The sequence below is a fragment of the Adelges cooleyi genome, unplaced genomic scaffold (assembly GCF_023614345.1).
Source record: "Adelges cooleyi isolate 19-005CV unplaced genomic scaffold, UGA_ACOO_1.1 ACOO_flye_CR_arks_rails_tigmint_CR_PRNA_247, whole genome shotgun sequence".
Taxonomy (NCBI): Eukaryota; Metazoa; Arthropoda; class Insecta; order Hemiptera; family Adelgidae; genus Adelges; species Adelges cooleyi.
The window spans coordinates 10,141,827-10,155,397 of NW_026095912.1; the positions used below are offsets into that span (position 1 = coordinate 10,141,827).

General features: G+C 30.5%; 1 protein-coding gene across 1 annotated transcript; it reads left to right on the top strand.

The window, feature by feature from the left end:
- Positions 1 to 8,899: 8,899 nt before the first annotated feature.
- LOC126836521 (CDK5 and ABL1 enzyme substrate 2) lies at positions 8,900 to 13,548 on the top strand. The gene is made up of 10 exons (XM_050570019.1): positions 8,900 to 9,198; positions 9,724 to 10,108; positions 10,183 to 10,491; positions 10,560 to 10,689; positions 10,882 to 10,988; positions 11,448 to 11,554; positions 11,627 to 11,730; positions 12,381 to 12,487; positions 12,560 to 12,764; positions 12,851 to 13,548. Exons 2-10 carry the CDS (start codon positions 9,744 to 9,746, stop codon positions 12,989 to 12,991), a joined length of 1,575 nt encoding a protein of 524 aa, XP_050425976.1. The 5' UTR covers positions 8,900 to 9,198; positions 9,724 to 9,743; the 3' UTR covers positions 12,992 to 13,548.
- Positions 13,549 to 13,571: the final 23 nt, after the last annotated feature.

Consider the following 13,571-nt stretch of genomic DNA (forward strand, 5'->3'; position numbering starts at 1 on the left):
ATATAAATGTGCATAGATAGATAGAGAGAGAGAGAGAGAGAGATAATCAGAAATGGGCTAAATACTTAACTTTTAGTATTTAAAAATTATAAAAGTACCGAGATAACTGATCTCATATTTAAAATACAAAATACGCAAAAAAAAAACCCAAGCCCAAAAACACCTAGTTGATTTGTTTCTTTTGACCCGGCAAATATTTTGGTATTTACAAAAATATGGGTGTATCAAGGTTTTTAATGAGTTCATCCTACACACGCAACATTAAATTGGGTAGGGTATATAACGAAAAAAATTCGGTTTATTGCCAAATCTGAAAATATATATCTTTTCAACTACACTGCATGTTGTTTTACTAGTTAAGACTTGGATTATTCCATTTAAAATTTACTCGACACATTTTAGTCATCACGCACACTTCAAGTGTGCTATACATTTTCGCCAAATTTATCTTCAGGCGTCTATCTTCTAAGACAAGCATTTCCGAGAAAGTATGGCTTCGTGTGAAAACCAAGCGTGTATGTCAAGTGAAAATATGTCTTAACGAGGTAAAGGGTATTTTCATAATTTATATATTTTATTCAAACCGCATATACTCCACAAATTACGCTTAGGTTTTTTTTCTTTTGTCTACTTGTCGGTGGCCAGAAAAAATGGCCATTGCGTTCAGAAATTAGTTCATTGAATTTGATCCAAAAGTCACACTATGAAAGAAATCAAAAGAAAAATGTCCAAATAGAATATCATCCAAACGATAAACGGTACAAAAGAAAAATGACCTGACAATAATAATGTTACACAAAAGTATTGAACGTCCAATAAATAACATGTTTTATATATTTTTTAATAAATTGACCGTAGCTTGTTCGTGATATAAATAACGTGGACACAGAAAAATTCACGTACTAGTAAAAAATTAGGCCATAATCGAAGCCACGGCACTAAATCATAAGAACAATAATAAAAATAATAGCAATAACAATAGCAATACTAGAAGGTAAATTAAAATATAACCTAAAGCAACGGCCTATTGTTTTAATGTAACACATTGTACTATCCTAATGCAATTTGTAAACAATTATTATCGGCTGTTATTTGAAAATAAAAGTAATAATTTGATTGCTTTTTTTTTACTTATTTATACTTGAGCTTTTACGCTCTAGACCAATTATTATACAAGACAGCTTACAGAGGACATCCTTTAACCTGTAACCTATTTTTCTCGACTCGTAAGCTTAAAATTCATGTCTAAAAAAGTAATACCACGTACTTATTTTTCGCAATATGATATTTTCTGAGTATTTTTTTCTAATAGAATGCGTTCAGATCACTTTTTTGGGTCTAAATCCAAGTTGATTATGACATATGAGGGGACACGCTTAAAGGATACCTCTCCAGTAACTAAAGCCTTAAACAATTTGGGAATAATGGATTTATTGGAAATGGGCCTATAATTAAAAACAAAATGTACAAAATAAATACAATATAAGCTGAAAAAATCCAACTTTTTTTTTTCTTCAAATACTATAATATAATACTATGACGTTTAAGTATATTTCCTAAAAGTTATTACTATAAATATGGTTTTTATGATAGAATCCGAATTATCTGTGTGACCATCACTAGTGGTTTCGCGCGACCGCAGACCGCTTTAACTGTAATACTTAATATATATATTATTTATTATTATTATTACTATTTACTTTAATGTCAAAAGTTAACGAACCTAATGACGATGACGGGCAAAGACACGACTCGGGTGTTATCTCCGTGACTCGAACAAGGGGCGAGTGCACTTGGAAATTCGTCTTTGTGAAACATTCCACCAAGCGAACACGGGCCACGATTCGATAATAGCAAAAAAAAAAATATATATATATAAATGTATATAGATATATATGTATATATGTATACAATGAATACGCACATACCTACATAGGAATCGTTTTTTTTTATGTTTAACCGATCATAATCGGGCTTTGTCCATTGCCCATAACAAAAAAACGATTCCGTGCATTATAAATATACACCTGAACCTGAACTACATAATAATATGTACTGTAGTGTTAAAACACTGCAACAGCCAAAACTGTCGGATTCCATTGTATACACATCGTTACCTACATCTCAATCCCGGTTTGGTATGCGAAAAAGTAAGTTGTTTTAAATTTGTAGATGAAAAAGGGCCAACCAACAATAGGGAGGATTTGCTTGAAGGGTGTTAACTTAGACTCCAAATGAATATTGAACTACACAATTTAATCGAATTATGTTTAAATTTAAATATTTTTAACGGAGAATTTTCGCTATGACGTTTTATAGTGTTTATAACCAAATAGTGTACACTTAATGTCTAAATATACTGCTGACGCTTGATCCATTAGGTTTTAACTTTTATAAAAGTTAGGTAAAATGCCCAATATAGTTTTTGTAAGTTATCTATGTATTTATGAGATGTGGTCGTTACAGGAGCACGCAACGTCAACATTCTCAAAACTTCAGTTCCAGTATCCTTGTTTTTAAATGCCTCGGCGATGTATCAAGTCGTTATAGGAGTAACATAGTTTTAGTGTCCAGTATACGGTCTAAATTAAAAGAAGATATGAGTCATATTTAAAAGACCGCCTTCAATTCATACTCGTATCATAACTTATTATTCGCTTGGGTTAGGTTAGGTTAGGTTAACCCAAGTTTAGTTTAACCGATTTAAACAATGGTTTTATGTTTACACGCTACAAGAGTACAACCAATTCTTCTTTAGGACGTTGCCATTTTCGGCTAATTGACCCTCGACTGTTATGGTTATCACCATAACTATTTAAGACGTACGTAGACGGGCACTTATAATTTGTCTGTCTATGTGTGTTTATGACAAATTAATAATTATTATTAATTTCGCCCGTAAGCGTAAAGCAGTAGAAGATATTGTTAAAAAAAAAATAATAATAATAATGTTATTGGAAAACCTGTTTTTGACGGAGACTAGTGAATATTATGTCTTATAATATTAATAATAATATGTATTCGGAGTCAAAAAAACCGACATGGAGCGTTGACTATACGAGGTAAGGCGCTCCGTCGTCTACGCGTACAATAGCTAGCATTACGATTTTACACATTTAGGTTCAGGGGTTCTTAAACATTTTAAGTCTCAAATTTGAATTTATTTCGGCGAAAATCTGTGCATGATCTATGGAAAAAAAAACGAAAAAACAACATATTTTACGTTTACCTCGTCTGTAGGTACCTGTTAGGTTAAGTATGCCTATCTAAATCTCTGTCTACGCTGTAGTATATTCTCCTACTCGTTGTAGGTACATATCCCTCGCCTTTTCAGCAAACCCTAAATTTCTTTGTTTACACACGTTAATAGCACAAATAAAACGCAGAATTATCACTATACGGAAAGACAAAAAATTATGTTTTTGTTTTAAAAAATAGTGTTGGTATTCGAAATCAAGGTAATAGAATAGCAAATTATACTTTTTTCACGTATATTCGTTAGTACACGTGTTGAAAGTTACACGTGTAATGGTCAAGGAGGTTTCTAGTGGTACTGTCGTACAACTATTTCAAATAAAACCCGCAGTAATCTATTTCCTTGTCCATGGCCCACGCCTTAATTAACTACAGAATAATAATAAATAATATCAACACGTACTCTGAAGCGTTTATGTTATTTGCATAAAACGTGTACAACCGATAGAACCGTGTTCTTTATTTGACACTAGCTTTTAACACTATTATATTTTTTTAACAAAAAAAAAAAAAAAATAGAGCAACTAACCTATTCGTATCACTCGGTATAAGAAAAACTGTTAGACAAAGAAACCGAGTATGCAAATCTTGGATAATTAATAGATGCCCACCACTAGACAAAACCGCAGACATCCATTTGTAAAACTTTTATCGTTCATTTTACAGCATGATTCATAAAACATTTATTTCGTAATGTGAAGTTAATAATCGAATTAATGTATCTCTACATAAAACACGGATTGCACAAAACTTTATTGGTTCCATAAACCTTTAGTGCAGCACTGTGATTGGTTCAATCGAGATTTATGCAACCAATTAAATTTTGCACAATCCAATATAATATTTTACTATTGCCTTACCGCACAAAAATCGAGTTAATACCATGAGTCATAAGATTCACTATTAAGTTAATATTTAAATTTCTTCATCAATTATATAAACTTATCAATGAATCCAGATTTTATCAACAAAGAGTTATGTATGGACAATTTTGTTCAAAATAATTGATCTAAACCCATCTATTGTGAATAATTAAATGATTTCCTATTCCAAAAATTCTTATAGAAATATTTGTTTATATTATTTACCTTATTGTTTCATAAGATTTTTGTGACAAAATTTGCAAGGACATATTATTGTAAAAAAAAAAACATATTTTTTAAACATATACATTTGTTTTAAATATTTCATTTGTACTTGAAAAATAGTACTTTTTTATCTTTGCAAACATATATTTTTATTGATTGTTAGGTATTTAATTTCATTTTTTAAAAACAATTTTTTATCGACAACATCCAAAACCATTTTTACCTGATAGTAACTTTTTAAGAAAAACTAAATCGGCTTGAACTCTTCTGTTTGTATTGAGGACAATTTTAAAGAAGTAAGAACAGGAGAATAGTCATACGGTATGTGGTCTATTTTTAATAAATATCAAGTAAAAAACAAGAATTTAAGTTGTGCACGCTCTGTGCCTACATTATTATAATATATAGTACTATAATTGATAGTATATGGATCCCATAATACAGATGTGTTAAAAAAGAGCGCACGGTACAATGACTTTATAGGCGTAACTAACTTTAACTGCCTACACACACGTCTAACATAACCAAGGACTTTAAGTGCTTTGCCACACAATGCTTCGATATGATAATGGAAGGTTAGTTATTGGTATCAAAAACGATGCCTAGGTCACTAAACCGTTTTTACCGCGCGTTTGAGCTGAGTTCCACCGATATCAAAGCCAAAAACAATAGAGGTGCACGAGATTTAAAGAGAGACATAGAGGCCCGGAATGCAACTACATTGAGATCTTCGTTCAGCCGTTGACAATCATCTACTGTATTGATTCTCCTAAAAAGTTTTATGTCACCCGCAAACAACCAAAATTTGCTTTGTCGCAAATCATACGTTAACATCTTTTGCATTGTTTATAAATAACGAACAAAGCAAGGGAGAGATGGGCCCCCATACGGAACGCCAGAAGGTACGTCAGTAACACAAGACTGTACTCTATGCACATTTAAAAATTGCTTTCTATTTGATAAGTACGAACGAAACCAAGTTAACGACGGCTCACTGATGTCAGAGCGTCTGATGTAAAACGTTAAGCAGGACTTTATGATTCACCCGATTAAAGGCTTTTAAAAAGTCCAAATAGATACCTTCAACCTGGGCATGGTTTGAAAACGCATCCGTCACGTATTTAGTGAAAACCAAAATAACATTTTAATGTAAAATGTCCGGGTCGCGGAAGCCATGCTGCTCGTAAAACAGGATGCTATTCAGCTTTGGTGTACGCTCCACGAACCTTCTATAGCATTTTTTGGATTCACACTCGATTTAGCACAGAGATAAGAGAATTGTTTGTACAGTCCTGGGGATTTTCCGTAGCTCTGAACACTGCATGAGCTTTCCTCTTACGGGTAACAAATATCAATAAAACTGTTAAAAAACCAAACCGGGGAGTTCAATAAAATCCTTAAAAAATCAAACCGGGGAGTTCGATGGCCTGAAATAAGCTTTAGTTAAAAAATGTAAAATAAAACTATGGAGACCATCTTAGAAATACTCATAGTCGAGTACATAGCGTTTACACTGGAAAAAGGTGCAATACGGTTAAAAGATAATAAGAACTCGGATATTCTTACATAACCCACCCGCCGAAAATCAAAATACGAAGTAGATAAATGAAAACCAGGAGCTTATTCTGTTTACCTGGTGTATTCTTTTATCTGTTTTTTTATGTAAACAATTGTATTTTACTATTAAAAAACATGTGTCTGGTTTTATTCTTCACCAAACAAAGATAAAAACCAATTTATAGAGCGAGTTTTAGTTATTTTTTAATGAAAGAGCAGTTGGTTGGGAGGACTCGTCGTGACTCGTGTGGGGGGAAATTTGACGGGCAATTGGCACATTTACTTATAGAATTACCCAGCCGAGAAACGCTGAACTTCCTACTTAATTTAGCATTGTATCTTAACCTAATATAGTAAGATTTCAATAAAAATAAAAATAAAAAATGTTTAATGCATGGCGGAAAAAAATGTCAAGTATATTTATTTGCCACAAACATTTATGTTAAGTTTATTTGGATGTAAAAAGATGTGTAAAAATAATTGGTAGTTAAAAAAAATGACCTAATTTAGGCATAGGATATTATTTAAATTATAATAAGAGTTCATAAACGGGCTTACAAAACACCTATTAAAACGATTTCACTAGTTTTTAAAGCCGTTTGGTCTCCTCATTAACTAGACAGACCAGAAAACAAATATTATTTTTATAGCGATGACACAATTAATAATTAATGATTTGTTTTATTAGTTTTTCCCAAATTCTTTTAATAGTTAAAAAAAAAATAATGAGAACCAATACATACTATATAAATCATTTCGAGGGAATTTATAATGTTATTTTTAATATTTATCTTATTTATGCTAATGTTTTTATAATTCTTGTTATGTTATACAACTCAGTGCAGTGAACTATGAAAAATGTCCATATACTTACTGATAACGCGTAGGATAATACCAAATTGACTACTATTGTTTTAAAGTATAGTCGATAATAGAATGCGCGCGTATTATTATCATTTTTAAATATTTACTTAAAAAAAAAAATACTATAAAATCCTTAGCTTTCCATTCGGTTCCTAATCTGCCGGTCGACGATTTAAAACCCGAATAGAGCGGAGAGATATAAATTTGAAATTATTATTATTATTGTTATAAATGTATATATTTGTTTCTAATTCGTAAAGCGCACTTGATGTACAAACAATAGATGGGTACTTACCGACCATGTTTGAATAAAAACAAATAATAAAAACTTTGAGAACTTTTGAAAAACTTTACCATTACCTACGCAATAATAGTATTAGTAGGTATAAATAATTAATTGGGTATTTGTAAATTGTAGTGACTGTTTAGTGTTTACTAAGACTACATTAAGTATAGATTTGTTTTACAACAAAGTGTAGCGTTTTCTTAATGATACAGTAAACACGGTGCTTAAGATTTACCGTACGCGTACGTTGGTATGTAAGTTCAAGCCGGTTGTATATTATTGGTAACTGAAATAACGGACCTACCTATACAATAATTATTGCCGTCACGGTATCAACCATAGAAGACGATACTAAGTACCTACCATGGAAATAATACCGGCGCTAATATCTATAGGTATACTGTAAATATGGAGTTAATGAGCATATTTTTTAAGACGTTCGAACATTAAAAATATATTCTTTAATTTGTATATTATGAATAAATTAAAAAAGCAGAACGTTTTATATATTATGTTATATTACATCGGTCATCGGTGCTTCTATTGTGTGCCTACTGCAAATAATTTACTTCCATAAAAAATTCAACCCACTAATATTCAGAAGCGTATTTTTTTTTTTTTACTTTAAATATTTTAAAATTAATATTAACTTTTATCTATTTAAAATACATAAAATACATTTTTCTAATTAGTCATTTTGACAGTTGTTCATTTGGGTATTTTTTTTATATATTTTAGCATCGATGCTATAGCTGAGAAGGTATTTAAATTTGTTCATTATATATTAGTGTCAAAATGACTAATCGTCATTATTTAATAATCATTCTTAAATTGGTTAAATTTAATATTAAGCGACGAAAAACATCTGTCTAGTCTAAATTTTCTTAAAATAAAAATACATATTAACTCGTTAATATAATGTAATAGGTTAATATAATATAAATAAAAATGAGATTTTTAACATTTTTTTTCTTCAAAATATACCAATTTAAAAACAGGTACGATAAATTAACTTATTCGAAGAAAAAAAAATATTAATATTTAGATACCTCATACTATTACTGTACAGCTGATGACTGATGTTTTTAACTTAAAAAACACTTGTACTTTTTAATAACTAATACCTAATTGTCAACTGATCTTTGAATTTCCTTTTTTTGAAACTGTCAAAGAACCGAACGTTTATGTTGTTTATTTCAATAATACAATAAAACTGTTTTTGAATGTTTTGTGTTTTGAAAATGTTTCTTTACTACTTGGAACTTACTCGGGTTGTTATCCCGTGTACGTTTGTGCTACAGTAAAAAATATTAAGTACCCACAATATATTATGTGGATACATATTTGTGTGGGCTAGTAAGTAGAACATTTTCATAAACGACTACAGAGCAAAAACAAGTGTTTACTAGTACAACTAAGTATCGCCTAATAATTAAAAAAAGTTTACGTTTTTAACACTATTTATAAAAAAATATAAATTTTGATTTGAATTGTTCGTGTTTTCCTTGGCCCACAATAACGAGCCCTGGATGGCAAATATGAGATAATAAGACATATAATATGGTGGTAACAAGGAATCGGATTAACTTAGCCCATCCGCCCACATAAATATATAATATTATGGCTTCTCATAAAAATATACAGTACCTACTAGGTATTTTTCATTACTTTGTAGAATACAACAAATATTAACAGTTAAAAAGCGCAATACCTACTAAATAATAACGCGCTGTTTGCCGTGTGACGTGCCTAAATAAAAGGAGTTCAAGGATATTTTCATTATTATCAATAAACACAAAGCAAAAACATCCTTATCAGTACATAGTTGGTTATTGATATTCGGTTTTGTTTACTACTTATCTCTGTTGTGCGAGATGAAAAATAATATTAAATAATAATTAATAATAATACAACTATTGAACAAACTAATTAGACGATTAGCGTACAGTGTATTATGTGTTTCGTTTTAATTTGATAATAATGTGTACGTTGTGAAACTTGTTTTACTCGATTAAATAGCAAACATTATATAATAATGTTTACCGTGCTTGACATTCGACTATTCAAGTACAACTACAACCGTTCTAGACCGTAGCAAAAAAACTGAAGAAGACTTATTGAAATCAGCTACCTACGTGCAAGTGTTTGGTATGTTCACTTGGTTAATCATTTTGAATAACAATATTTAACATTCATATGTGTACCAAAAAAAATATCCCTCTTGTGTCTATCTACTGATTAGATATTATTTTCAAAGTATTGAAGAGATATAAAAGTAAAAGCGATTACGTAAACCACCTGCATGTGTGTCTTTTAAGATAAGTAAATAACAATGTTAAGACTTGCTTGTTTAAAATTTGACAATTAGACTTTTTCAGTATTGCTTTACAGAAGAAAAAAAAATTATATTTTTTGTATTAGCTAAAAACTAGTTGCGTACTCCGTCATGATTATTTTTTAACTGGGTATTTTTTCTTTATTTAGACAAAAAATATACTTTCAGTTTTAGGAAATCATAAAGAATGTAGTTGTGATAATATATTGTGTTGATATTTACAGTAATAAAAAATGTAAACAAAAGAGGAGGACCTTAAACTCGTTGATTATTGTGATCAACATAATTTATGTTTAATATCTATTGTTATATTAATCTAATTTTTTTTTTTTTTTTAGAAAGATTTATAAGGTTCAAAATGAGTTCTCTCACCAGAGATAACTCTCGTCGTCGAATCGCAGCGTTATCCTTTTTAACTAATATTTCTCTTGACGGCACGCACAAAGACACGAATAAGTCACTTTTTATGACTAACGATTATAATTTTCGTGATTCTCAAGAACAATTTGATACGTTTCCCGACATGGATACAAATGAAGATGATACTTTTAGCGAAAGTGATATAATAGTGGAACGTGTAGATACAGATTTTCCCACCACTATAAAATTAAAGAAGACTCAATCTTTGACTTCTACTCCAATGAAATCAAATTCAAATGATAAACAAGACAAGTTTTTCGATATGGACACCGATCGGTTCTCTTCCAGACCATTTCGAGACAGGTATTATTCACAAAGTTATTTAATACTTTTTTTTACAACTGATACATATTATGTTAAATGATGTTCAATTACAGAGTTAATACAACTGGAAGTGACAATACTTTGGAGCATAAACGATTGGCAGCCTACTGCCGTAAATTGCTTCCCCATAATCTAGTCTCTGAAGATAAATGCAACAATAACTTCAGCAGTTCTGAAAGCCTCGGCTTAGGCTTATTCAAAAATAATACAATGTTGCAAGAAAACAATAAATCATCAAATCAATCGTTAGATATTAGAGTGATTCGTCCTACATTATTGCATAAATTTAAAAACGAACGTTTGGTGTTAGTCACTCCACAAAAAACTCCTTTTCTCGTTTACTCACTCATACCGTTTAAAAGGTTTGATTTTTTTTTTTTCAATATTTCTAGTGTTTTTCAGTTTTGTTATAATTTATTTTCATTTATAGCGAGCGTTGTGAACAGAAGAAAGAACCTCCTCGTAAAAGGCAAACATCGGGAACAAGACCTTTGTCGGCTGTCAATGATATCATTGATGCATTCGATCTGTTTGGATTGGAAAAAGGAAAAGATGGACAGGTATGTCAACTTTTAGCCATTAACGAGTTTAAACTACACATAATATTACACATGTAATGTTATCATTTAACTAATGCTATTTGACAAAATTGTATGACTTAACTTAAATACAACTTGTTATCAATCGACATTGACGTCAAAAGTTACTCTCGTAGTATGAAAATAATGATGGTTTTATTGTTCTACTTTCAGGAAGTATCTTACAGTCACTTATTATTGCAGTCTCGAAATGCAGAGCACAAGTGTCCAATTGAGGATTTCGTAGATCCGGTACAAGTTAAGCAACATAGCTTGAACAGGTAATTAAACTTGATGTAGATTGGTAACAGTTTATTTTTATAAATTATTTTTTGGATACAAATAAATACCAGTACAAATTTTCGCCATGTGATTTTTATTTCTAAGTGAAACATTAAAAATAAAAATCTGTTCAAATAATAATAATTGAGGGGCATGGTGTGCCCAGTGAACCTCAGTTGTGTCTTGTGGCACTGGAGGTTAAGCTGTGTCCGTTGCTGCTTAATCCCGGATGGTTGACCACCCGAGATTTTCAGCTAGCGGTGACCCATGCCATGTCCCTACCAGACCTACACCAAAACCAATCAACAATAAATTAACCAACAGCTTATGACCAAAGTTGCTAAAGATTAGGAAAAAAAAAATATATATAATAATAGTAGTAGTAGTAATAAAAATTGTATAAAATTTAAAATTACTGACACTTTATTTTTACTTTATTGTTGTTTCTGTAATTTCAGATGCATTTCAGCCGACGTTCCTGACAACAATATAATTGGCAGTGGCACATTTAAAATGTGTACAGTCCAAGTTCCATCGTCATCTCCAAAAAGTGATTCAACTAAAGGTAAATATTATTTCACTCGCCTTTTATTGTTTATATAAATCATATGATAAATAATTTTTTTTTCGATTTCAGCTGCTTCCGAACAAGAAGAAAGCATATACTCTCCGAACATGCTTGACGATCCGGAATTTTTTGCCGGAAAACATCGCACACTTTTGACTTTCATGTCTTACATGGTTAATATTTCTTTTTATTTTATTGCCAAGCACAATTTCTAAATGTTTTGTTGACAAGTAATACATTTGAGTAAAATGTGAATTAATTAAAACATCTAAATGGCCAATCTCCCACCAAACTATACCTCTTGGCCAAAACATATTTAACTAGGGTATAACTCCTTTTCACCAATGGTTCAGAGCTTTTGACATTCGTAGACGTCTTATTATTGCTTTTTCTCCTTCTTTAAATTGTTCATAATTTTCTTCATGCCTTTTCCTTTCTCACCTATCTCTCAAATCCTCCCCTTACTGAACTTTACATGATGAACCTGTAATATGTGACTTTTTCCATTTCTTATTCATTGTCCCACTCTATCTTCTAACAGAATACTCTTTTAACTTTCCCTTAACTCTGGTTCTGTTACCATCATTGGAGTCACCTCCATCATTTGGTTTATGTTAAGCACTGGCTTTTCTAACTAATCAAGAATATTTAAAAATGATAATTTTTTTTTTTGTATTTGTTATATTTTGAGTTGATTTTAACATAACACCTATAAACTATTATAATTATTAAAAAAAAATAAGTTTGTGTTTGGCAAATTACCTTGTATTTAACTCAAAATTGTTTTAATGCTGATTAATGAAAATTATATTTTATATTCTAGACATCTATTATTGATTACGTAAGACCCGCAGATCTGAAAAAAGAATTGAACGATAAATTCCAAGATAAATTTCCCCACATCAATTTGACCTTAAGTAAACTGAGAAGGTGAGTCAAAATATAAGAGTAAAAACATTTACGATTCTTCTTGATAAACAATTATTGTACATTTGTTTCTAGTATAAAACGTGAAATGCGTAAAATTACCAAGCCGGACGTTGCATCGGATTTGCTAACGATAGCTCAGGCGTACGTGTTCTTTGAACGGCTATTGGTAAAGAGACTAATTAACAAAGAAAACCGAAAACTTTGTGCCGGAGCGTGTATCATCTTGTCGGCAAAGTTAAACGACATGAAAGGAGAATTACTGACTAATTTAATTGAGGTATACTTTCAATAATAGATGCCATTTGTTTTGATCATTTATGTAAAACTATGTAAAGGTTAATCATTTTGATTTTGTAATTTCAGAGAACAGAATTAGTGTTTCGCTTGAACCGAAAAGATCTGATGGTCTCGGAGTTTGGCGTACTGGTGGCTCTGGAATTTGGCTTGCACATACCAATTCAAGAAATAATGCCTCACTATCAACGCTTATTATCGGAGTCTTGACATCAACACATTATCCCTGAAGTTTTTAACTTCACGGACATACCTCCTCTAGAGTATATAAGTCAAATATAAAATAGCTTCGCTTTATGCTAGTCCACTATTAACGTATAGTTACCATGCGAGTATGGTTTTTTTATAATATCCTTTTGAAATGGTCAATGGTTATTAAACTAATGAATTGGTTAGGTTTTCAAGTTTGTGTGTAGTTTTTTGTTAGTGTTTGAGCTTATTTAAATTACCATACATTTGTTGACAAGTAAAAATTAAATATTGTATGTCCCAACTTTTTATTGTAAAAAAGTCTTTAAAAATAATTTTTTTTTAAATTTTTTAATTATTATTAGAGTACAAAAAAGATATTTACCTTTTTTTATTATAGACTGATATTTCATATTTTTAAATATTTATGTTTGATGAAATTGTTTTTACTTTTTCAAAAATGTCATTTTAAGAATTATATCAATTACTAGACTTCTGCAAGTATAAAGCAATTAGCGTTTATATTCCACTGACAATTCGTCACTTACATTATCGATAGAACAGATTAATATTATGATAGATTAGTCATTAAAGAATTTCT

Coding starts and splice junctions, on each gene's coding strand:
- LOC126836521 (XM_050570019.1), top strand. CDS start 9,744: ATGAGTTCTCTCACCAGAGATAACTCTCGTCGTCGAATCGCAGCGTTA. Junction 10,989..11,447: donor AAGCAACATAGCTTGAACAG/GTAATTAAACTT, acceptor CTGTAATTTCAG/ATGCATTTCAGCCGACGTTC. Junction 12,488..12,559: donor ACCTTAAGTAAACTGAGAAG/GTGAGTCAAAAT, acceptor ATTTGTTTCTAG/TATAAAACGTGAAATGCGTA.